We start from the raw sequence: 26,810 nt of genomic DNA on the forward strand, positions 1-26,810 counted from the left end.
CCTTTAAGCTACTTAACCAGAATTGCATCACATTAGGTCACTATAAATCACATTTATTGTAATAAAACCTCACATACATTTTGTGGTTCTGTTCTGTTTGGATGGTTTAAACCAGAAACCCAGCCATCACTTAGACATCATGAAGTACACTTGCAAAACTTTGAATGGAAGACACAATACACACTTGCAAAACCCACTAAAACTAACAAAGGCTCCTACCCTGATTTCCCTTTTAGTGCTTTGAAAAGAGCAGAAAAGTGATGTATATGGAGGAATTACTATGCTGCTATCTCTACTGTGAGAGTCCAGGAACTTGATCTTCTCCCTTCACGAGCAATCACAAGTTCTGATGTAGGCCACTCCTCACAAAAGGGAGGCCCCAATGGAGAAAGCCCACAAGTAAATTAAATCATTTAAAGACTCAGGGGATGATGAAATCCAGTGACCACAAAACAAATCCCAGTGCCAGTGAAGATGATGGGAAATCCTATTATCCAGATACAGTAAAGATGCCCACAAAACCTAAAGCCTCAATCATGCTACTTTCAAACCACAGAGGGGGATATTTAGACTCACTGAGTGATTTCACAGTACTTGGTGAAGGTGAGTTGGTTGAATCAGCTGGTCCTTTTGCAAAGTGCAGAGGAACACAAATAACAGTAAATTTAATCCTGCATGGTCCTTCCATTTAGTAAGTACTGATCTCCCACCTCCTTACTGCCTCTCTTTTTTCCTGCCTCTGTGTTGTTCTCTGCTTACTTCTGTGCTTGAGTTTTAGTCTTAAGTGTAATATTTTACTTGCCCGACAAAAGAATTAAGAAGTGAAGCACAGACTCTGGAACTGTGCCATAAACTCGAATTGTATTCAACTCTCATGAAAATATGGTGATCGCTGACTTGATATCACTCAAATTATGAAGGATGTCTGTTAATGACTATTTTTAAAAAAGAGAAAGTATTTTGAGCCCCAGCTGTTCTCTTAGGAGATTTCATGTTAGCGCTCTGTTTGGCTGCGGAAAGTGTGCCCCTTGACGTGAGGGAATGTAACACTAATTTTATGGTCTTGCAATTGAACACAGATAAAATATGTATGATTATAATTGTGTCAAAATATATCTTGAGTGTTGATCAGGTGCCTTTCTCAGCAGGTATCTGAGAAGTCTTTTTTAACTGGCAGTTTTGAAACATGCTTTGAAGTATCTAATCAGTGCTAATTTAAATTTTATGAGAGCATCTATGTAAGATATATACAGTTCAAACATTCAGAAAGTACACTGGAATTACTTTAATCTTGATTACTTTGCTCAATTATAAAACAGAATTTGAAATGGAAGTTCAGCATGTCTACCTCAGGTCAAAAGTGGTGCCAGTTTAGTAAATGTGGCCTCTGTGAGAGACTATGGGCAATATGTGGAGGACAATGAGTCAGATCGAAAGTTTTCTGAAGCCAGTAGAATGACGCCTATTAACTTCAATGGGCTTCATATCAGGCCCTATATCCTGAGTTTTCAGGAAGACAGACTGGAGAGGTCACTTCCATTTCCAATTCCTAGAAGCATCCTTCTTTGTTTCAAAAATAAAATAATCTACTAAGGCCCTTTAAGGGTCCTTTTTTGAAAGCCTTTTGCCATAATGGGACAAATCGTAGGCTCACATTGGTTCACCTACTCCATCAAGGAGTTCATAATGGGAACTGCAGACAAACCTGTTCTTCAAGTGCCTCTATCTCTAAGAGGAGATTGGCCGTTTCAGTCTCAGAATAATCGATGTGGATCTTCCTAAGTACAGAATGATTTTCTTTTTCTGACAGTTTCATCTGTATGAAAAGATATTTTTTTAAAAATAGTGTTAATTCAGTGTAGCTGAAAACAAATTTCTCTATAATGAGTATGGTATAGGCAGCACAGGAATTCAGCTATGCTGAACAGGGTTTGAAATTCTTATGGACGGAGCAGTAATTTTTAGGTTAATACTAAACTAAAAAATGAAGCCCATCCAAATAGGATAATCTGTACCTTGAGGAAGGAAACAGTGGAGTTGAGTTCATTCAAGTGTCTTTGAGCAGCAACACCACTGGAAATGCTCAGCAAAATTGATTTGCTTTCATCAATAGAGAGAATTGCTAATCGGATGTCATCAGTCAAATCCCAAATGCATTTGTCACAACCTGGCAATAAAATAAGATATGGTAATTTTTCTTTTAACTTCAGTTTCAGTTAAATGGAAAACATTCTTCTTCTTAAAGTTTACTTTGTGCCCTTTGCACCATGGGGGATTCGCCTCTTAGTTGTTAATGGAGCCCTTAGGAAACCCATTTTTCTTCATTTTAATCCACCCACTTTCAAGGTCCCACAGTTTAACCATCACACTTCCAGCTGAGGACAGCCAGATGGAACTAGTTTGGGAGCCTGTCAAGACTGCTTGGTAACCAGTGGGAGGGGTAATAAGAGGCATTTCCTGGCTATGCCGTAGGGACTCAGCATGCTTGTGGCCCACAGAACAAGAAATCAGGACCAAAAACTGAGTTCACCCAACTGTTATAACACAGAAACACGCATTTATTAATACTTGCAGTTATAGCGAAACATATTCTTTGTTCAGTGACTGCAGTGATCTGCAGAAGCTGAACTCGATTGACAGTTCAGTTAGGAAGTCAATTCTTAAAGGCACAGAACTAGTATATCCAAATTATGGTTAACAAGAGGGCTACCCATGGCCATGCAGAATGCTGGTTCTAAGCAATACTATAAGCTTTCTAATTAAACGTATACCATTACTAAATGCCAAGAACCTTTGATGAATTAAACATTGGTGTTACATTGTTAAAAATCACAAAGCTAGGAAATATAAAACAAAGGCTCCAAAGACAACTGTTTCTTGGCTGTGTTGCACATTCTGTATACAACAAAAAAAGGTTATACTGCCATTAACAAGGTCAGCATTTAAGCACAGTGACAACACTGTGGTACTGGAGACACCAGAGTGTCCCACCTGCATTTTGAATAGGAGATACCTGCAATATCTCAGAAACTTAGTTGTAGTACCTCTTGCTGAATACTGATTTTGCAAGGGAGACCATTATATACTGACATACATAGGAACTGATGTTCAAGGCAGCTGAGGAAATATTGCTGCTGGAACCAAAAGTTTTGCATTTCCTGTGTTTTAAGATGATAACTTTTAGGGCCAGAGGCCCATATGCTCAAAAGTATTTAGGCACCTAACTCCCATTGATTTCCAAGAAAGTTAAGTACCTAACTCCCTCTGAGGAATTGGGCCAGCAAACTTATCTTTAGGTACTGCCCTGAGTAGAAGACATTGTGCCTGAGGGCCCACAGAATCAGCCTTTTGAGTCATTTATAGTGCTTCAGGGTCTCTCTCTAAGGGCTTGTAAGGTGCTGACCAATCTCCCCCAGTCCAGCAAAACAATTAAGCCTGTGTTTAACTTTAAGCACTGGACCACACACACTTAAAGCTAAGTATAGGCTTAAGTGTTTTGTTGGATCCTGGCCAGAGTGCTCAGCATTTTGCAGGCTCAAACCTTAATATGTATTTGCAGGCTACTAAATACGGTACTATTATTCCATTGTTTTTACTGGATGCCTCGCTGTTATTCTTACTGATTGTTGGGCAATCCGTGCCTGTAGGGCCCTCTGCTAGACATTCTCCAGTTCGACTGTCACAGGGTCCTCCTCTGCAATTACACTCTGTGGAAAAAAGGAGATTTTTAGAATCATTTTGAAAGTGTGCCACCCCCTACTCCTACACTTACTAAATTACTGTTTGTATTACAATAGTGCTCAGGGTATGTCTACACTGCAATTAAAAACCCATAGCTGGCCCATGCCTGCTGACTTGGGTTTGTGGGGCTCGGGCTAAGAGGCTGTTTAATTGTGGAGTAGACATTTCAGCTTGGGTTCCAGGCTCTAGGATCCTGTGAGGACCTAGTTCTACTTCTATTTCACTGTAGCCCATACATGGCTTTCTGTGATTTAAATAGTCCTCATATTTACATCCTACTGTGACTGTTCAAGAAGTTTTGGGAAAAATTTGTAGTATATGATTAGCAGTAAACATTATGTGGATGAGGCTTTTTTTAAACAACTAACAAAATCATCCAAAGCACAGGACTTGGTGGTGATGGGGGACTTCAACTACCCAGACATCTGTTGGGAAGATAACACAGCAGGGCACAGATTATCCAACAAGTTCTTGGAATGTATTGGAGACAATTTTTTATTTCAGAAGGTGGAAAAAGCTGGGGCGAGGCTCTTCTAGATTTAATTTTGACAAATTGGGAAGAACTGGTTGAGAATTTGAAAGTGGAAGGCAACTTGTGTGAAAGTGATCTTGAAATGGTACGGTTCATGAGTCTAAGGAATAGTGGGAGGGAGAACAGCCCAATAAAGACAGTGGATTTCAAGAAGGTAGACTTTAGCAAACTCAGGGAGTTGGTAGGTAAAATCCATGGGAAGCAAGTCTAAGGGGAAAAACAACTGAAGACAGTTGGCAGCTTTTCAGAGACATTATTAAGGGCACAAGATCAAACTATCCTACTGCGTAGGAAAGATAGGAAGCATGGAAAGAGACTACACTGGCTTAACCAGAAGATCTTCAATGATCTAAAACTCAAAAAAGAGTCCTACAAAAAGTGGAAACTCGGTCAAATTACAAAGGATGAATATAAACAAATAACACAAGTATGCAGGGACAAAATTAGAAAAACCAAGGCACAAAACGAGATCAAACTAGCTAGAGACATAAAAGGAACAAGAAAACATTCTACAAATACATTAGAAGCAAGAGGAAGACCAAGGACTGAGTAGGGGGGAAAGACAATAACAGAAAATGTGTAAATGGCAGAGGTGCTTAATGACTTATTTGTTTTGGTTTTCATCCAGAAGGTTGGTGGCAATTGGATGTCTAAAATAGTGAATGCCAGTGAAAATGAGGATCAGAGTCTAAAATAGGGAAAGAACAAGTCAAAAATTACTTAGACCAGTTAGATGTCTTTAAATCACCAGGGCCTGATGAAATGCATCCTAGAATACTCAAGGAGCTGACTGAGGAGGTATCTGAGCCATTAGCAATTATCTTTTGAAAAGTCATGGAAGATGGGAGACATTCCAGAAGACTGGAAAAGGGCAAATATAGTGCCCATCTATAAAAAGGGAAATAAGGACAACCTGGGGAATTACAGACCAGTCAGCTTAACTTCTGTACCCGAAAGATAATGGAGCAAATAATTAAGCAATCAATTTGCAAACATCTAGAAGATGATAAAGTGAAAAGTAACAGTCAGCATGGATTTGTCAAGAACAAATTGTGTCAAACCAACCTGATAGCTTTCTTTGAAAGGGTAACAAGCCTTGTGGATGGGGGGAAGTGGCAGATATGGTATATCTTGACTTTAGTAAGGCTTTTGATACTGTCTCGCATTACTTTCTCATAAACAAACTGTGGAAATACAACCTAGATGGAGCTATTATAAGATGGCTGCATAACTGGTTGGAAAATCATTCCCAGAGATTAGTTATTAGTGGTTCACAGTCATGTTGGAAGAGCATAATGAGTGGGGTCCCGCAGGAATGAGTTCTGGATCTGGTTCTGTTCAATATCTTCATCAAAGATTTAGTTAATAGCATAGAGAGCACACTTACAAAGTTTGTGGATGATACCAAGCTGGGAGGGGTTGCAAGTGCTTTGCAGGATAGGATTAAAATTCAAAATGATCTGGACAAACTGGAGAAATGGTCTGAAGTAAATAGGATGAAATTCAATAAGGACAAATGCAAAGTACTCCACTTAGGAAGGAACAATCAGTTGCACACATACAAAGTGGGAAATGACTGCCTAGGAAGGAGTACTGCAGAAAGGGATCTGGGGGCCATAGTGGATCTAGCTTGTCTCAATGTTTGTACAGTGTTTCTGTTCAGGCAGTATACTCCTGTTAGTGAAATATGCCACGTTACAATTTTTAGCAGCAGTTAAGATAAAATTAGAGCTTTGAATCTCTCCAGAATGAACATTCCAAAATCAGGATTTATTCAAGAGTCAGCTGTAAAATGAACTTTTGTAACTAAGAATAAATAAACAGATTCAGATCAAATAAGACGTGACCCAAACTTTGTTCAAGTCCAAATTTTTCTTGAGATTTGGAGAAAAATGATGCACCATTCTTAATTTGTTTCCTGGTTTTAATGAGGACTGAAATACTGCAAGAAAAGCTGTTCTTGCAGGGTGAACCATTGATGGAAAGCCGAACTGATTTACAGTGGACAGACTCTGCATTTAAATCATTTATGTGAAGAAAGCTAGCACAAGGTCTGTGCATCACTGAAGTTGCATTTAAGCCCTATTTTAACAATTTAAATGTTTAAATGTTGTCACCTTTTGACAGAGGGATGAATTTCACCCTCCATGCATAGTGATCATTTTTAGAGCTGGTCAAAATTTTTCCAGTGGAACACTTTTCTGTTGGAAAACACTGATTTTATACAGCCGAAATGTTCTTCAGGAATGTGTTAATTCCATCAGAACTTTGGATGGAAACCAGGTCTGCCTGCTTGCTTGGTTTCCTGCGAGCCCTTAGCTCTCCCAGCTCCCTGGGCAGCATGGGAAGGCTGCTGCTTGGAGAAGGGGGGAATGGACAACCCCAGGAGGCAACTGCCCAAGGAGTAGGGCAGTTGGGAGCTAGTTGCAAAATTCCATTTTGGTTTTCTTGAAATGGATTTTTCAGAATTTTTCCTCCCACAAAATTTTAATTTTTTTTTTAACTTGTCATCCAAATTCGGGACAATTTTTCCCAAAAAAGCACCATCCTCTTGTGGCCAGTGCTAATCATTTTACCCACCTCTGAAACTGCATTCATCTGAAGTATGGAAACACTGTAGCTTCTCTCGAACCAACAAGGTTACACAATAGTGTTTAGAGTAGAAAGTGACGAATAAATTATCAGTCGGGGAAATCTAGGTAGGCTGAGTTGGAATGTAGCCAGGCCACTAAGAAGAATCCTATTCTCACAGAAACTGCTACAGGATCTTTAATTACTATGGCATCAGTTTTATGTGGCCCCATTGTGCAGGGTGCAGGATAGACATGTACAAAGGCATGATTTACAAGCTAATTTTAAATAAGACACAACAAGTGAATTTAACTCGCAATAGGAAGACATGGAAAAGGGAAGATGAAAGTAAAAGTAAGAACAACATGGTGTTTACATCAACTAGCCATGTGCATAACTAGCTGCATAACATAGCCTATTCCAAGACTGCTGTCTGTATTGCTTCTCACACTGGCTGGTATTACAGACATTGTTCAGAATTAGTGTAGTAACTAGTTGGCCACTTTCCAATGGACTGAGAGGGTCACCTCCATGAGACTCCCAGCCTCTGCCAAGCAGAGAAGAAATGTAAGGTCAATATTGGACTTGGGAGTTTTGTGTGGCACACAACAAATGGTACATTGCATACATACTTAGTTACTTGTCTAGTATAAATGAAATGTATTTAGCAGCAATGAGTTTATACTGTTGTGAGTTGGGTTAAGTTTTGGTTGTTGTTGGTTGAGTTTAAATCTTGTTGATGGATGTGAATGCACCCTTCAATTAAGATAGCTGTAAGAGACAGTTAAGGGGTGACATCTAAATAAGGAGCCCGTGGAGTCTAGTCAGAAGCTAGTTCCAAGTGTGAAGAGGGTTCCTCTGGGTAGTTTCTGACTGGGTGGGTGGGTGGATGGATGGGGACAAGACAAGCAGGGGCACAGACAAGAAACTGAGAGAGACTCAGAGGCATAACAAGAAAGCTAAACTGCAGCCTGTAATCATGGTGTGACCTTGGAGAAGCCTAGAGAGAAATTCTGAGTCAGCTTGACCCTGTTTGACAAACTAGTTTGTCAGTTTGACCGTGTGCTTGATTGTTTGAAAAGTGTGAATTGGGAGTGCTTTGTTCCAGGTGAGCCTTGAGTGGGCCTGACTGTTATAAAAAGCCAGTCAGCTGCAAATCAGCTGAGCGGCAAACAGCAGAGAGGCTAATAGAGGGAGTTTGCCTGGGAGTTCACCGGGGGAGAGCGCACTGAGGCTTACATCTTGCCGGCTTCTCTGAGTAGTTACTACAACTCCTGAGGAAGCTCGTAGAAGGAAGGTAATATGGATGGTGAGCGTTCAGCTGTTGTGACCTGCACAGGATGTGCCATGTTTGTCTTTTTTCCACAGGACAGAAGTGACTTTGTCTGTACAAAGTGCAAGCTGCTCTCCATATTGGAAGAGAAGGTTCAAGGTCTGGAGAAACAAATATTGACCCTGCTTTGCATAAGAGAAACTGAAGATTTCCTGGACAGACGTCAGGATATGCTTCTATGGACACAACGTTCTGAAGATTCAGAGCAGGCTGCGCAGTGGGGACAGAAGGACAGTGAAGAAATTTGGCAGCATGTGACCTCCAGAAGAAGAAAGGGGAGCGTCCATGTACCAGCAATGCAGATACAGGTAAGTAACCATTTTCATGTTCTCTCCACAGGTACTAATGCAGAGTGTGGACTAGATGATACGTCTGAGGGAAGGGAACAGAAGGAGACTCCGCCAATTGGAAGGCATGAGATGCACTGTCCTAGGGATGGGGGTTCCACGACCACCACTCCCAAGAGAAGGAGGCAGGTGGTGGTGGTGGTCGGGGACTCCCTCCTCAGGGGGACTGAGTCATCTATCTGCCGCCCCGACCAGGAAAAATGAGAAGTGTGCTGCTTGCCAGGAGCTAGGATTCACGATGTGATGGAGAGACTGCTGAGACTCATCAAGCCCTCGGATCACTACCCCTTCCTGCTTCTCCACATGGGCACCAATGAAACTGCCAAGAATGACCTTGAGCGGATCACTGCAGATTATGTGGCTCTGGGAAGAAGGATAAAGGAGTTTGAGGCACAAGTGGTGTTCTCGTCCATCCTCCCTGTGGAACGAAAAGATCCGGATAGAGACCGTCGAATCATGGAAGTCAACAAATGGCTACGCAGGTGGTGTCAGAGAGAAGGCTTTGGATTCTTTGACCATGGGATGGTGTTCCAAGAAGGAGGAGTGCTAGACAGAGATGGGCTCCACCTAACAAAGAGGGGGAAGAGCATCTTCGCAAGCAGGCTGGCTAACCGAGTGAGGAGGGCTTTAAACTAGGTTCACCATGGGAAGGAGACCAAAGCCCTGATGTAAATGGGGAAGTGGGATACTGGGAGGAGAATGTGAGGGGGAGGGCTCCTGCCTCATAATGAGAAAGAGGGATGATCAGAGAGTTATCTCAAGTGCCTATACACAAATGCAAGAAGCCTGGGAAACAAGCAGGGAGAACTGGAAGTCCTGGCAGAGTCAAGGAATTATGATGTGTTTGGAATAACAGAGACTGGGTGGGATAACTCACATGACTGGAGTACTGTCCTGGATGGATAGAAACTGTTCAGAAAGGACAGGCAGGGCAGAAAAGGTGTGGGAGTTGCATTGTATGTAAGAGAGCAGTATGACTGCTCAGAGCTCTGGTATGAAACTGCAGAAAAACCTGAGTGTCTCTGGATTAAGTTTAGAAGTGTGAGCAACAAGGGTGATGTCATGGTGGGAGTCTGCTATAGATCACCGGACTAGGGGGATGAGGTGGATGAGGCTTTCTTCCGGCAACTAACAGAAGTTACTAGATCGCAAGCCCTGGTTCTCATGGGAGACTTCAATCACCCTGATATCTGCTGGGAGAGAAATACAGCGGTGCACAGACAATCCAGGAAGTTTTTCAAAAGTGTAGGGGACAATTTCTTGGTGCAAGTGCTGGAGGAACCAACTAGGGGCAGAGCTCTTCTTGACCTGCTGCTCACAAACAGGGAAGAATTAGTAGGGGAAGCAAAAGTGGATGGGAACCTAGGAGGCAGTGACCATGAGATGGTTGAGTTCAGGATCCTGAAACAAGGAAGAAAGGAGAGCAGCAGAACACGGACCCTGGACTACACGGACTACAGAAAAGCAGACTTTGACTCCCTCAGGGAATTGATGGGCAGGATCCCCTGGGAGAATAACATGATGGGGAAAGGAGTCCAGAAGAGGTGGCTGAATTTTAAAGAATCCTTATTGAGGTTACAGGGACAAACCATCCCGATGTGTAGAAAGAATAGTAAATATGGCAGGCGACCAGCTTGGCTTAACAATGAAATCCTTGCTGATCTTAACCACAAAAAAGAAGCTTGCAAGAAGTGGAAAGTTGGACAGATGACCAGGGAGGAGTATAAAAATATTGCTCAGGCATGCAGGAATAAAATCCCGAAGGCCAAATCACACTTGGACTTGCAGCTAGCAAGAGATGTTAAGAGTAACAAGAAGGGTTTCTTCAGGAATGTTAGCAACAAGAAGAAAGTCAAGGAAAGTGTGGGCCCCTTACTGAATGAAGGAGGCAACCTAGTGACAGAGGATGTGGAAAAAGCTAATGTACTCAATGCTTTTTTTGCCTCTGACTTCACGAACAAGGTCAGCTCCTGTCATAAATATAAAGGGAAGGGTAAACACCTTTAAAATCCCTCCTGGCCAGAGGAAAAACCCTTTCACCTGTAAAGGGTTAAGAAGCTAGGATAACCTCGCTGGCACCTGACCAAAATGACCAATGAGGAGACAAGATACTTTCAAAGCTGGGGGGTGGGGAAACAAAGGGTCTCTCTGTCTGTGTGATGCTGTTGCTGGGAACAGAAAAGGAATGGAGTCTTAGAACTTAGTAAGTAATCTAGCTAGATATGCGTTAGATTCTGTTTTGTTTAAATGGCTGATAAAATAAGCTGTGGTGAATGGAATGTATATTCCTGTTTTTGTGTCTTTTTGTAACTTCAGGGTTTGCCTAGAGGGATTCTCTATGTTTTGAATCTGATTACCCTGTAAGGTATTTACCATCCTGATTTTACAGAGGTGATTCTTTTACTTTTTTTCTTCAATTAAAATTCTTCTTTTAAGAACCTGATTGCTTTTTCATTATTGTTAAGATCCAAGGGTTTGGGTCTGTGTTCACCTATGCAAATTGGTGAGGATTTCTATCAAGCCTTCCCCAGGAAAGGGGGTGTAGAGTTTGGGAGGATTTTGGGGAAAAGACGTTTCCAAGCGGGCTCTTCCTGGTTATATATTTGTTAGACACTTGGTGGTGGCAGCAATAAAGTCCAAGGGCAAAAGGTAAAATAGTTTGTACCTTGGGGAAGTTTGAACCTAAGCTGGTAAAAATAAGCTTAGGGGGTTTTCATGCAGGTCCCCACATCTGTACCCTAGAGTTCAGAGTGGGGAAGGAACCTTGACAGCTCCCATACTACTGCAATGGGCAGCACAGCATGGGGAGGAGGTGACCAGCCCTCTGTGGAGAAAGAAGTGGTTTGGGACTATTTAAAAAAGCTGGATGAGCACAAGTCCATGGGGCCGGATGCGCTGCATTCGAGAGTGCTAAAGGAGTTGGCGGATGTGATTGCAGAGCCATTGGCCATTATCTTTGAAAACTCATGGCGATCGGGGGAAGTCCCGGATGACTGGAAAAAGGCTAATGTAGTGCCCATCTTTTAAAAAGGGAAGAAGGAGGATCCGGGAAACTACAGGCCAGTCAGCCTTACTTCAGTCCCTGGAAAAATCATGAAGCAGGCCCTCAAGGAATCAATTCTGAAGCACTTAGAGGAGAGGAAAGTGATCAGGAACAGTCAGCATGGATTCACCAAGGGCAAGTCATGCCTGACTAATCTAATTGCCTTCTACAACAAGATAACTGGCTCTGTGGACGAGGGGAAAGCAGTGGACGTGTTATTCCTTGACTTTAGCAAAGCTTTTGACACGGTCTCCCACAGTATTCTTGTCAGCAAGTTAAAGAAGTATGGGCTGGATGAATGGACTATAAGGTGGATAGAAGGCTGGCTAGATCTTGGGCTCAACGGGTAGTGATCAATGGCTCCACGTCTAGTTGGCAGCCTGTATCAATCAGAGTGCCGCAAGGGTCAGTCCTGGGGCCGGTTTTGTTCAATATCTTCATAAATGATCTGGAGGATGGTGTGGATTGCACCCTCAGCAAGTTTGCAGATGACACTAAACTGGGAGGAGAGGTAGATACGCTGGAGGGTAGGGATAGGATACAGAGGGACCTAGACAAATTAGAGGATTGGGCCAAAAGAAATCTGATGAGGTTCAACAAGGACAAGTGCAGAGTCCTGCACTTAGGAAGGAAGAATCCCATGCACCGCTACAGACTAGGGACCGAATGGCTAGGCAGCAGTTTTGCAGAACTTAGGGGTTACAGTGGCCAAGAAGCTGGATATGAGTCAACAGTGTGCCCTTGTTGCCAAGAAGGCCAATGGCATTTTGGGCTGTATAAATAGGGTCATTGCCAGCAGATCCAGGGACGTGATCGTTCCCCTCTATTGGTGAGGCCTCATCTGGAGTACTGTGTCCAGTTTTGGGCCCCACACTACAAGAAGGATGTGAAAAAGTCGGAAAGTGTTCAGCAGAGGGCAACAAAAATAATTAGGGGACTGGAACACATGACTTATGAGGAGAGGCTGAGGGAACTGGGATTTAGTCTGCAGAAGAGAAGAATGAGGGGGGATTTGATAGCTGCTTTCAACTACCTGAAAGGAGGTTCCAAAGAGGATGGCTCTAGAATGTTCTCAGTGGTAGCAGATGACAGAACAAGGAGTAATGGTCTCAAGTTGCAGTGTGGGAGGTTTAGGTTGGATATTAGGAAAAGCTTTTCACTAGGAGGGTGGTGAAGCATTGGAATGCGTTACCTAGGAAGGTGGTGGAATCTCCTTCCTTTGAGGTTTTTAAGGTCAGGCTTGACAAAGCCCTGGCTGGGATGATTTAGTTGGGGATTGGTCCTGCTTTGAGCAGGGGGTTGGACTAAATGACCTCCTGAGGTCCCTTCCAACCCTGATATTCTATGATTCTATGTATCCTAAGAAACCCTTCTTTTGTTTTTTTTGCTTCCTCCTGCATTGGGAGAAGGAGGACTGTGTGCATTCCTTGTAAATAAACAAGATTGCATCAAAGAAAATACCAGAATCAATTGTCAATTTCTATTTCCAATTTTAACAACCTAGAAGGCCCTGAATTTTGATTAGCTGCTCAGGTCAAAATAACTGTAGTTAAGACAGTACTGTACTGCCAAAAACTACAGTGAGACGTGAGCTTTAGTTTACTGATATGTGGTCATCTGTATTTTCACAGTATACATGTGTGCGGTAGAAAGATGTGTGGGTGTGTCTTTCTATATATGTGACACCAGAGATCTCAAGCACCAGTCCATTTCTTGATATATCCATGTAGCCTACATAGCCTATTCAGATTCTGCAAAATCTAAACTATTATTAAATAATAAATTTCTAGCCTTCATGGTTGCAAAGAAAACCTTCTAAATGTGATCAGAGTGTAACGAATATAGAATTATCTTCCTAAGTGTACAAAGAGCTTGAATCAAAGAGTCAACAGGTGTAGATTACCTAGACACTCATTAATCTCATTGGGCATTTAACTCTGAATCCTAATAATGACATTTTAATGACCGGTGATATTACAAAATTGCTGTTCTTTTTAGTGGATGAAATGGGGAATGGGGCAAGAGTGAAGCACTATATTTGTACTATACTATACTTTAACTACACGATAGTATATATTACTAACACAATACAATACCTGTACAGTTTTTAGCTGTTCTGGCATCTCCATAATAGCCAGGAGCACATTGTTCACACTTGAACCCTGTTGTATTGCGCAAGCAGTTGTGGCACTGGCCTGTCACTTCATCACAATCCTCGAAGATTAGGTTAGGATCTGAGTTTCCACTGCAGTCACATTTTTTACAAGTGCTTCCAATCAGCAAGGGATTTCCATAGTAACCTGGAGCACACCTGAGAAGAAATCCAAGCCCAAAGATGATTAATAATGATCACTTTCCCCTCTGCTGTATCATTTTTCTGTCCTTATTAGGCCACCAGGAATTGATGGTGACATTCTGCAAGTGCTAGTGAACAAAATTTAAATTATGACAGATGTTTTGTAATCTAATCTAATTCTAAATCTATCTAGGGATTTATAGCTCTGTGGCATTGAGGAACAAGTACTGCATCTAGAACACTTCTAGTTCATGATTACTTCAGTCCATATTTTTTTGTCTGTTTCTTTAGCAATGAAAATGTTTGTTACACAGTGCTTTTTGAAAGCATCACAAAACTATCTTGGCAGGTCACTCAGCAATTCTGGTGTTTATTTTATTCATTAACAGCTTCGGACTTCATGAACTATCTTGCATTATATGGGAGACGGGCAGAGGAGGTCAGCTTTCATGTTGCAAAAACAACCCGGGGAAGTCCAGATTCAGAGTCCATTTTATCTCCTCTATCTAAGTTCATAGCAGAAAGGATCTCTGTAAAATGGTTTGGTGTTTGCCAATCTCTATGATGGGGCAACTGGAGTTTTGCAAAACCTCAGTCAGATTTTGATAAAACCTAAACAAGATTTTACTCAAATCCACATTTCATTTTATCAGTATGCTACAAACTTGGGAGATTTGGGCAGATCGTTCTGATTTTGGCCTCTCTCTACATTTGTTTGGTTTGTTTTTTTTTGTGAAAGAAGAAAGGAGTTCTGATTGCCTTGAGCTTCCTCATCAGTGCTTTGACTATACTCACATCCTAAACTCCCACAATAAAATCGTACATAAAATGAAAAGCATTTCCATATAATTCAAACTGACTTTAAACTGCTTGAATTAATTGCCTTTGTCAGTGAAGTGCATGTCCATGTGCATGAACTACTAGGATAACCTGACAGTAAGAAAAATGGTCTGTCATTTTGGTGACTTAGAGATAAATAATAAAGCCAGGCTCCATGGTTATGTGTCACCATAGCAGCGATCTGAATTCAGTTGTAATGATATACAGCCTGATTCTTCTCTCATCATCATCAGTTTAGCTCCACTGTTTTCCATGGAGATACTCCCAATTTACACTGGTGTAAGGGCAGAATTAGGCCCATAGTGTCTCATCCACATGGGCCCAAGTTTGGAGTGAAAAGAAATTGTGTTCAGCTTCAGGAGTTAGGGACAGTATGTCACTTGTGCCACTTCTCTGCATCAAAGCGTGGCAGTAACTGTTTCCGGAGGGAATTTTGCCATGGTATTCACCCTTCCAGTTCAATATTGCTAGTCAAGCACAGGCATTCCATTGGTAAAGATAGCAATGCCGCGATCCAGTCATGCTGACAGTCTTTTAAAGGCTTTTCACGCCCTCAGTTAGTACCAGCTAGTGGAGCTAGCCAATATTTTTCAAATGTCAACAACATTCTGAAGTTTGAAATATAGACAGGAAAAAATTCCTCTAATTTTTTGACCATCAGTAGAACTGGTTGAATTTTTTTGTATTTTCACATTTTCCCCTTAAAAAAAAAAATCTAGTTAGAGGTTTTTCATGTGGTCACCCATCTACCAGTAAGTGTTGTGTGACTACCAAATCGTTTCATATAGGCCACAGAACAAAACTCCAATAGAAATAACACTTGGACACTGCTAACCTGAGCTAGATTTAAATTAATGGCCTCCAGGTAAAAGACTCTGTATGCCATTACCACAGGACATTCCTTATAATGAAGATGAGGTGCTCAGTTTTTCTTCTCTGAAATACACTGTTCAGTTGAAGTGCAGCTTTATACATGACAGAAATGTGTACAGCCATGCAGTCTCATTCCCACTCATGTGTTTGTGGGCATGGAGGTAACTGCTGTTTTTTATGACTGTCTGCCTCACTTCTATTAGCCATAGCTTATCAGCTGGAATAGCTGTTTAAAATGGACAGAAACGTTCAGAGCTGAAAATGCGCATGTGTCACTTTCACTTCCCCATGTCACATAACATTGACTTGGATTGCATCCAACTCCTCTGAATGTTGGCACTGAATGAGAAAAGCAAGGAAACTTGGACAGAAATACACTGCTCCATCTCCTTACTTTATGTCCCAAGGAAAGCTCCAAAGAAAAGGCCTTCTCCATTCCTGTCATGTCCCGATAAATGACTCTTCACTGCTAAATAAAAATATTTTCATTTCCATGTGATTTTTCAACGTCTCATTGTTGAAATAATGAAGTTAACAAATTCTCTCTATTTTACCTCCAGGCATTTTTATTTCCTGTGATTATTGGCGGGTAAGATGTTAATTTCCCCTCCAGTAACCGTGGCAATGGAACCTTTCCTCTCTGTCCACCATGGATGCCAAGGCACTTTTTCTATAGAGAAGCTTGTAATAATTAGAAAATAACAAAAACTGGATTTCATTTGTTACTGCCATAATGCCTCATTTTTTAAAGCAATGAACAAAAGGATTTCACTCGCTCACAACTTTACACTTGGGGATTGAGAGGTCATTTTCACAATTCATAGCAAAAATCTCCATGGTTTCCCAACATTACGTGTTGGAACTAACTGAAGAATAAGTCAGGCAGTTCTGTGCCAAGCCTCCCGAGCAGAACAAGAAAACCTCTCACACAGAAGCCAGAGGAAATGAGGCAGCTTGCTTCCCAGTGCACTGCAAGAGCACACATGCTGTTACATCCCTTCACGTCCTGCCGCTTACTACCCTGAAGTGCCAGTCACATTCCTTAGGCCTGTACAGAGGGGTGGGAACAGGTCTGATTCCACCTTGGCCCTTTTGAGGTCCTGGGCAGTCCCCAGGGATCAGGAAAGTAGGCCGGGATCAGTACTTGTGCACCTCAGAGTGCAGGGGCTGTAACATGGCTGTTACATAGGAAGGGAGTAAAAATCTTTGTGCTCCACCCCCACTGTACACCATGTCACGGGCAGGCATGACATGGGCCTAAAGTAACATTTACATGTGATCTTGTGGAAATTAAAGGTCAAAAACTGAAAAGTGCCAGATTAGCAACCTTTATCGGTCTTCCATGTCTGCACATGTGGTAGAGTCCAAACAGCCCAGCACTGCCCTGGACATGTATCCCCTCACCAATATAAAGGATCTCCTATGGGAGAGAGTAGGGGCATGCACAGGGTGTGTGGGGGGAAGCAGAGGCACGGGATCCCCCAATAATCAGCAGGGGCACAGAACTCCTCTGGCCCCGGGGCCATAGCAGGTGCTGACAGCTCCTCCAGCCCCTGGGCTTTGCAGGGAGAGTGAGTGAGTAAACTCCTCCAGACACGGGGCCACAGGGAGGACAGCAAGCTCCTCTGGTCCTGGGACTGTGGCCGGGGCACAGAACATGCCCCTCGAAAAGTTTCAAATTTTTATTCCTGCACACTCCCCGGGGAAAGAGAGAAAGTCACTCTCCACACCAACTGAATCACTAGTCTGACAACTGAGATTACCAATGAAGAATACTAGCTAGTGCTCAGTGAGAGGGTCCTCTTGGAACAGGATGGTGACCACCACCTCATTTCATCCAGGCCCCATATATAGCCATCAGAAGATAAAGACTTTTCATTACTGCCGACATAGATTGGATTGCAATTAACAGCCTAGAAGAGAAAAGATCCATCCACCATTACTAATCACTTAACTAACTTGCCCTCACTGACTTGGGCTAACTGCTTTCTTCTTCCTTTCTTCTCCTTTGCCTGCTCTTATCTTTTCCCTCTGGTACACGAAAAGCTGGCCAGTGGCTATTAGAAACCAGATAAAGTAAGCTGACATTATCCTTTTCTGCCACTCTGAATAGAAATATGTCTGTTACCCTTTTCACAGAACTTCATTCATTTGTAGTCTAGTGTGACATTTTAATAACCAGTGAGAAATCTTACCAAGCTTTTAATTGTCTATATTGTCCTACGTTTGCATATATGACATTCCAGAAGAATAACAGTATATAGTCAGACTGGAAACAAGTTTATTTCATTTTTATGCTCTCCATCTGCAGTAGCTTTACTTGTAAAATTGTAACTGTGGCCACTTTAAAGGTTCAAAAGGTAGTATATTGACACTTTGAGTTACTTGCATTTACAAGAAATTATTTTATTTAGGAGGTAACTGTAGCTTTTACTTTGTGACAAAATCTCATTTGTTTCCTTGCTCTTTACACACAACTCTCTCCTTTGCATACTTGGCATCCATTTTTCCCCTCATTCGTAGTCCAGTTATGCACTGGTTGCACACAATCTTCCATTGGAGTTAATCGACTGAATTCTCTGTAACACCAGAGATCTTACTGGGTACAAAGGATGGGATGGGGAGCCAGAGCCAGATGAGGCCTCCATATCTTGTGCTACTCAGCCCCGTTGTAAATTAGAGCAACTTTAACTTATATCCTCAATGACCTTATGCAAGTGGCAGCGTAAAGAGGTCTCCATTGACTTCAATGGAACGTCACATATTAACGTCACACTTTCACTGTGAATAAGCATAACAGAAGCTGGTACTTCACAAGATTAAATTGCATTGTACTATATAGCTCTGTTTGTTTGTATACACTGTCATTCTTGATATGTAGTAGCAGAAATCGTTTGAGGACATATAGACAATCTGACAATCTGAGAGCTTGACCAGGATTGCTCAATTCACTTTTTATTGAGATGTATCATTTGAAATGTATTCCAAGTTTAAATAATAAATATATATCTGCTTGTTAATAATTTGATCAGATATTATGATTTCTCTCTGGTTCTGAAAAAAATTCACTGGTAGAACTACCATTTTTTTTTTAGGAAAGGGGATATAGGAGGCATATTGCTAATTTTAAATTCAGCTGCTAGTTGTATCCAGCATACTACAATTCTGTTCCTTTGAAGAAGCTGGTTTCATGAAGATAAAATGCATTACCTAGACAAAAAATATAAAATGCAGGTCTTTCTCCTGCACCTGTTGAAGTCAGTGGCAAACTTCTATTGGTTTCAGTGCAAGATCAGGCCCTTAGGCAGACAGACATAATATAATTCACTGAATGTCAAGCACAGAAAAATTCTCCCCAATGTGTGAAACTCTCTTAAGGGCTTTGGAACATTGGCAAACTTGACCAGCCATTCATACTACTAGTCTGCTTACCTTTCACAGTTGGGTCCTGCATAGTTTTCTTTACAGACACAGCGCACTACCCCACTTTTTCTGTGACAGGAAACTGCAAAACTAGAATTGCATATAAAAAAAAAATCAATCAGGGCAGCCAACACTTATTAATAGCCTATGTACACATGCTGTATTTTGTGAACATTTGTTATTTATATGACCTTTGGGCCGATCCTACTTGGAGCTGAGTGCCCTCAGTTCCTACTGAGGTCAATAGGAGCTGAAGGTACACTACACCTGGTCTTTTTATTTTCACCTATAAAAACCATGCATACCTACAGCACTATATAAATCGTAAAAAGATGCAGACTTCCTTCTTGCAGCCTAGCTCAGACATACTTATATGCTTCTATACATATATTATAAATAAGGAACTTGCGTTCTTTCCAGATTATACAGTGATTCTTATATTTCCTGTGAACTTGTCTCCTCTATTTTATTTCAGAATGTTTAAACTAACCTGTTGTTTTTGAAATATGTTGGATCAAGTTCTTTGGGAACTAAAATCTTATATTTAACCATAGGAAAGGTACAATAGGAAAGGTACAGTACAGGCAGCGGCAGTGTAAGTTTCCTTACACAATCCCCACAGACTGTCTCAAAGGCGTCCTGTAGGAATCAGAGTAGATCCTCAGATGGTGTAATTTGGAATAGTTCAATTGATTTCCATTGAAGTCAATGGAACGATGATGATTTGCACCAGCCAGGGATCTACTCTACCACCTCCAGGAGATTAGTCTACAATTCTGTTCAACCCTTGGCCTCTGCTGAGACTGCCAGCCAGGGTGCCAGTTTGTGCTGCTTGTGGTGGGGGTTCTGTGCCGGGATTTTTAACAGCATGTTATTCTAACATCATAGCTTCCTTTACCCCTTGTGGTCTTTAATTTTCAGAATCAAGTTTCAGTTTCTTAAAATAAACAAATAACCATGTTACAATATGCAAAACAAAAATTATTTGAAATGTAGGTTAGCCCCTAAAAATGACCACAACTTGGTTCGTAAAGACAGGAAAAGTACCAAACCTTGCACAATTGAATCAGGACGATGTGTCTTAGATACAGTTACAGACAAAAATGGGCACACAATTCTAAAGACATTCTTAGTGAGTTTGGAAAATATGGGGCCAGATTCTTTCCTGCACTGACACCCATTCAGCACGGGCAGGGAGCAGGAAGGTTGTCAGGGAACCAATTACAGCTCCATGATTCTTTAACTGCATGCTCCTTGGTTCTTGGCCTAATCTTATTCTAATTTATCTTAGTTGGCTATTGCCCTCAAAGTACTATGTGCCAGCTGAGAACTAGCAGAGAGAGCAGAGCACCACAAAGTGTACTTTTCCCAACACACTGCCTTTGCCTGGATTAGTGAGTGGTTTGTGTAGGAACTGGCTCTGACAGCTTTATGCCAGTTGAGAGCTCCCCTAGCACAGGGACATTCTCAGTTGGGCATATGTGGCCAGATTCCATCCCCGTTGTGTAGCTCAGGCTATACAAAGGGGCCAGAACAGGGGATGAGAATCTGGTCCATGTACTAGTCCCAGGAACAAGCAACAATAAAAGTGTATAAATAGTTCCTTCACTGTTTCTGTTCCCATCAGTATTTCAAAGCTAATGTTTTCCAGAGTAAAGTCAACGATCTGTTGGCCTTGTTTGGAGACATTTATACAACCAGACAGAATTTAAAATGAGACTCTCTTGATGAAATTCCCAGATTATCTTCTGTAACATTTTGATGTGAACATGCCAAGAAAATTACAATACTTTGGCAGTTTCCTCTCTTCCGGTATACAGGCTAATTCCTTAAAACATTTGAAGTTATTACTTTGTGGATTTAAGTTATGAAGTATGACCAAAGTCTTCCTGGGTCTTTATATTTCTTTAGGTTTTTTTTTTAAAGGTCATAACATTCCCTGAGGTTTAAAATTAAGTAACATCTGCTAGCCTCCATCCAATTTTTCCAAAGAGATGTCATTTCACTTAATGGGAACTATTACAAAAGTTCCCAGGATAGCAGATATGAAGATATTCTGGCCAGACAAAAAACTAAAGCCATACAAATGAATCTCAAGAACAACAGTGGATCTAATGATTCTGTCAGCTTAGAGATTTGGATGCAGAGTTGGTCTGTCTGTTTGAGTGTTATGAATCCATTGGTTATGTTATTTCTAGGGATAAAACTTTTGTTGAAAAATGGAGTAGAAAGCAATATCGTCTGTATATTTCCTCTTTAAAGCCTTGGTAACTTCTTGGTGGAGGCACCTTCTTGTTTTACTATAAATAGAGTAAGAATAAGGTGAAATGATAAAAAAGAAAAAAGGATGTATCTCTCTGAACCCTGTTGTTTGAGCCTGAAGATTACAACATAAATATAATAATTTAATATTTATTGTTTGCATATCAGTAGCTTCTAGAGCCGGGTGGGCAAACTTTTTGGCCCGAGGGCCACATCTAGTTGGGGAAATTGTATGCAGGGCCATGAATGTAGGGCTGGGGCAGGAGGTTGGGGTGCGAGAGGGAGTGTGGGGTGTGGTGTGCAGGAAGGGGCTCAGGGCAGGGGGTTGGGGTTCAGGAGGGGTGTGGGGTGTGGTAGGGGGCTCAGGGCAGGGCGTCAGGGGCTCAGGGCAGGGGTTTGGGGTGCAGGAGGGGGTAAAGAGTGTGGAAGGGGGCTCATGGAAGGGGGTTGGGTGCAGGAGGGGGTGCGGAGTGCAGGAGGGGGCTCAGGGCAGAGGGTTGGGGTGCAGAAGGGGTGTGGCGGGGGCTCAAGGCAGCGGTTAGGGGGCTCAGGGCAGAGGTGTGGGGTGCAGGAGGGGTTCAGGGTGCGGGCTCCAGCCTGGTGCCGCTTACCTCAAGTTGCTCCAGGGTGGCAGCAGTGCGCAGTGCGCTAAGGCAGGCTCCCTGCCTGCCCTGGCCCCACGCCACTCCCAGAAGTGGCCAGTATATCTGGCAGTGGCTCCTGGGGGTGGGGTGGGGCAAGCAGCTCTCCCTGTAGGAACCACCCCTGAAGCTGCGATTCCACGTTCCCGGTCAATGGGAGTTGTGGGGGGTGGTGCCTGCAGGTGAGGGCAGTGCACGGAGCCATCTGCCCCCCCCCCCCCCCCCAGGGGCTGCAGGGACGTGGTGCCGGCCGCTTCTGGGAGCTGCACTGGGCCAGGGCAGGCAGGGAGCCGGCCTTAGCCCCGCTGCGCCACAGGGCTGGCAATCCTGCATGCTGGATTGAAAGCCCTGAGGGCTGGATCTGGCCCACGGGCCGTAGTTTGCCCTCCCTTGTTCTAGAGGCCTCACCTGAGGTCAGGATCCCTGTGTGCTAGGTGCTGTATATACAGACAGTCCTTGCCCATTACAGGCAATCAGCATTTAAACTCCAATATGTTGCAAAATGGGCTATGATATTATTACTTTGAGTTCTGGGCTTCGTTCACTCTAGTAGTCTGAAATAGGAGAGGAGTCAAGGTAGTGGGGACTGGTATGGCAAGACAATAAGGTTTTCATCACCAACAACAGGCAGTAATTTTAGGTGAGTGTCTTTAAACTAGGAATGATTGTTCTTCACTCCCTAAAAATGGTAATTTAGGCTCAGATACAATCCTTTCAGAAAAGCTAATGGGACAATGAACAATAAAGCTGTAGCTGAAAGGAAGGTGTGTAGCCAATTAGGAAAAATATAATATGCTAGTATAAAGGGGAACAAAGGCCAATTAGCCCCTACACAATAAAAGTAACAGGAGCCAAATGTTAGATATAACATTCCAGTAGACACAGAAAGCATTTAAATAGACATTTTGATGTAAGACTGGCAGAGATTCCTTTTCTAACAGTATAGTAATTTCTTATTTAGTAAGCATATGACTTATTTGAGTGAAAATACAGAATCACTAATAATTAGAGCTCAACAGGAATTTTCTGATTAAAGGCTTTTTCATCAGAAAATGTCAATTTGTTGAAACCAAAAAAACATTTCATGGGAACATATTGGTTTCAATGGAAAAAAGTTTCTCGGGTCCAAGATGGAGTTTCAGAGAAAGACCCAAATAGTCTGGTGGTAAGGCCCCCATCTGGTAGGTTCAAGTCCAATCTTTGCCTGATGTGGAGAAAGGACCTGAACGTGGATTTTCCACAGCTTGAGCTTCCAAACTACTGGGGTGGGTCTCTCTCTCTCTCTCTCTTTTTAAAAATGTTTGAAAGGTCTCCATTTCATTCAAAATTGGACTGTAAATAAATGGTGAAACTTCATTTTGTGAAATGGAATTCTTGTTTAGTGGCCAGCCCTACTAATAACTGTCAAGATGATAGGGTATGAACATAACAATTCTGAGAGTAAAGTTGCAGAGCAATTTAAATACTTCTGTAACACTGTAATCACTCACACTAAGAAAAACAACTTTTTAGTTTTGTAGTTTAGGTTTGAAGTAGATTTAGGGGTTAGGGTACACTTAAAAAACTTCAGATTTAATTTGGTATTATTTATTAGTAAGTCCTTGTCATGTATTATGTGGAAATAGTGTCACAGGTAAAAGCTAAAACAGATTATTATAGTACATGGGCTTGCTCCTGCTTCCACTGAAGTCAGAGCTAAAACTCCCATTGAATTCAGTGGAAGCAGGACCACCTCTTACAGCTTTTAGTAATTTTAAGGTACATAAACTTCAGTAGCAAGACAGCACCAAAATGGGAGGATACTTACAGGCCAGGGATGAAATCCTGGCTCCATTGAAGTTAACAGGAGTTTTGTCATTGATTTTAAAAAGGGACAGAGTTTCATCCAAAGAGCCCAAATGAAAGACACAAGACAGTTACTCATGCAGAAGCGTAGGGCTTGTCTACACAATGAGTTCCTGCTCACCAAGTCAGGGTGTGAATCTACTCTAGCTTGCCATGTAGTAACTTGCTATGTGGATCCTGCTACAGTGCAGTGAACATTTTGGAATAGGATTTAGCATTCTGCTGCTTGAAAGTGTAATATGCCAAGCTGCATTCTGGGACTTTCACTGCACCTCAGCAATGTCTACGTGGGTGTTATTGCATGATAAGCTGGTGCACTATAAATTCACTTGCTGTGCAGTAACTTGCCATGTAAACAAGCCATAAATGCCAAGATTCATCCCCTTAGCATAGATACAGGTTTCAGAGTAGCAGCCGTGTTAGTCTATATTCGCAAAAAGAAAAGGAGTACTTGTGGCACCTTAGAGACGAACCAATTTATTTGAGCATAAGCTTTCGTGAGTTAACAAGAACAAGTAAAACAATAGTTTTACTTAGTATAATGACTCAACCACTCCCAGTCTCTATTCAAGCCTAAGTTAATTGTATCCAATTTGCAAATTAAGGTTGAAGGTGACGGCTAGCCCCCAACTAAAATCTCTCCAATGCATTATCAAGGATCTACAACCTATCCTGAAGGACGACTCATCACTCTCACAAATCTTGGGAGACAGGCCAGTCCTTGCCTACAGACAGCCCCCCAACCTGAAGCAAATACTCACCAGCAACCACACCACAGAACCACTAACCCAGGAACCTATCCTTGCAACAAAGCCCGTTGCCAACTGTGCCCACATATCTATTCAAGGGACACCATCATAGGGCCTAATCACATCAGCCACACTATCAGAGGCTCGTTCACCTGCACATCTACCAATGTGATATATGCCATCATGTGCCAGCAATGCCCCTCTGCCATGTACATTGGTCAAACTGGACAGTCTCTACGTAAAAGAATAAATGGACATAGACCAGATGTGAAGAATTATAACGTTCATAAACCAGTCGGAGAACAGTTCAATCTCTCTGGTCACTAGATTTCTGATCTAAGAGTGACTATTCTTCAACAAAAAAAACTTCGAAAACAGATTCCAACGAGAGACTGCTGAATTGGAATTAATTTGCAAATTGGATACAATTAACTTAGGCTTGAATAGAGACTGGGAGTGGTTGAGTCATTATACTAAGTAAAAGTATTTCCCCTTGTTTATTCCTCCCCTCCGTCCCCCCACTGTTCCTCAGACGTTCTTGTTAACTCCTGGAAACGTGCTGGAAATGGCCCACCTTGATTATCGCTTCAAAAGGTTTTCTCTCCCCCCACCCCACTCTCCTGCTGGTAATAGCTCATCTTAAGTGATCACTCTCCTTACAATGTGTATTTTTTCATGGTCTGTGTGTATATAAATCTCCTCACTGTATTTTCCACTTTATGCATCCGATGAAGTGAGCTGTAGCTCAGGAAAGCTTATGCTCAAATAAATTGGTTAGTCGCTAAGGTGCCACAAGTACTCCTTTTCTTTTAGCATAGATAATACTTCCGATAACCTCATGTTTCTGTATTTCTGAGGTAAATATAATTTACCGCAATGAAAGTAAAGCATGGAATGGAGATAAATTTAGGTTTGAAATAAAGGACTCCCTAGTAAAGAAGGGCAGTTGGGGGAGATTGGGCCAGATCTTCAGCTGGTATAAATCAGTATAGCTTCAGTGAAACCAATGGAATTACACTGATTTACTTCAGCTGGGGGCCAGCCCTATACTTCCATGTTCTCCCAGCACAACTTTAATACATCTCTATTTTATGGTGCCACAGATAAAACATATGCAAAAGGATAAGGATGCTATCGTGTCCCACGAAAATCTGGATGTTGTTCAAGGAAACTGTGCTCTGCACCCTGAAATGGCTTTTGTGTGGCAAACAGCCATATGAAAAAAATTCAATTTCATTTATTGAACAAAGGAGCTGTCTGACTGTTCTGTTTCTACTTATGTGTTCTTGCTATTGTCTCAGTTAGCGACATGAATAAATAACACAATTCCCATGTGAACTCATTCACCTGGATGGCCTTGCATAAATATAGTAAAATGTAGGTGCTCAGACAATTGTGAAGAAAAATTGGACATCCTTTCTCCTCACTCTCTTGGGCATTCTCTCTAATCCAGTCAGGAATATAGTTTTTTCAGTCATAGCTATTCTCCATCTTGCAGTCCTCATGTGCATATAGCTCTTATGAAAGTCAGGAAGTGTTTTGTGGGACTGTGAGCTTTGGCCCAGCTGTGATTTTGAGCCTGTGCCTCTGAGCAGCTGAACAAAATGCAAATTTCTCACTTTCAGGCTGTGCTAAAGAGCAGTCCTATAGCAACTGTAAGAAGTAACATGAAATAAAGGGAAAGAAATTCAGTGTAGAAAAGGACTAAAACCTGCTGGTTGAAAGTGGAATGGGAAACAAAGAGAAAGTAGCTGGCTCACTAAAAAGGTCTTTGACCTACAGTGAAATATTTAGAGGTACATAATCCTGTCAGTGTAATGGGATATGCATAGATATCCATTCAGATGGAATACAGTGATAAGTAATTGAATGCTGATTTCTTCTGCTATGACATTGATGTGCTATTAAAGCTCTCTAACAGAAAGCCACATCTTCTGGTTAATTGGTATCTCTGAAACCACAGGGAATAATGACTGCTATAAATGTCCTCTTATTGGCCTGGACCTGTATTTTCTGTCAGGCTTCAGAAATTCATATACAAAAGCAGGCTATGCATTAGTAGAAATTAGAGTTACTGTCTGTCACTTGTACCACTTCTGAAGTTGGATGCATTAATTTAAATATCAGATTCTGTGCTTTCATTAACCAGGTCAAGCTACCATTTGCTTGGGTCTGTGTCATGCTAAGGCAGTGGTGCCCAAACTTTTCCTGTCATGCCCTCCCTTACCAGTAATGGAATATGTCTGCGCCCCCTCCCACCATTACTGCTCAGATGGCTCAGCAGGGGAGCTGGAGTTGAAGGCAGAGCTGGAGA

The 26,810-nt window shown here is 42.0% G+C and overlaps 1 protein-coding gene across 1 annotated transcript in view; it reads right to left on the reverse strand.

Annotated features, from left to right (window-relative positions):
• The window catches only part of LAMA4 (laminin subunit alpha 4), a 150,046-nt gene that overhangs the window by 75,532 nt on the left and 47,704 nt on the right, over window positions 1-26,810 (reverse strand). Inside the window, exons 4-8 of the mRNA XM_074948260.1 lie at window positions 19,009-19,089; window positions 13,664-13,878; window positions 3,621-3,707; window positions 2,016-2,167; window positions 1,706-1,816 (exon numbers count right to left, since the gene is read on the reverse strand). Coding sequence (XP_074804361.1) covers window positions 1,706-1,816; window positions 2,016-2,167; window positions 3,621-3,707; window positions 13,664-13,878; window positions 19,009-19,089 — 646 coding nt within the window. The remainder of the gene's footprint in view (window positions 1-1,705; window positions 1,817-2,015; window positions 2,168-3,620; window positions 3,708-13,663; window positions 13,879-19,008; window positions 19,090-26,810) is intronic.

This window comes from Natator depressus, chromosome 3 (genome assembly GCF_965152275.1).
Source record: "Natator depressus isolate rNatDep1 chromosome 3, rNatDep2.hap1, whole genome shotgun sequence".
Lineage (NCBI taxonomy): Eukaryota > Metazoa > Chordata > Testudines > Cheloniidae > Natator > Natator depressus.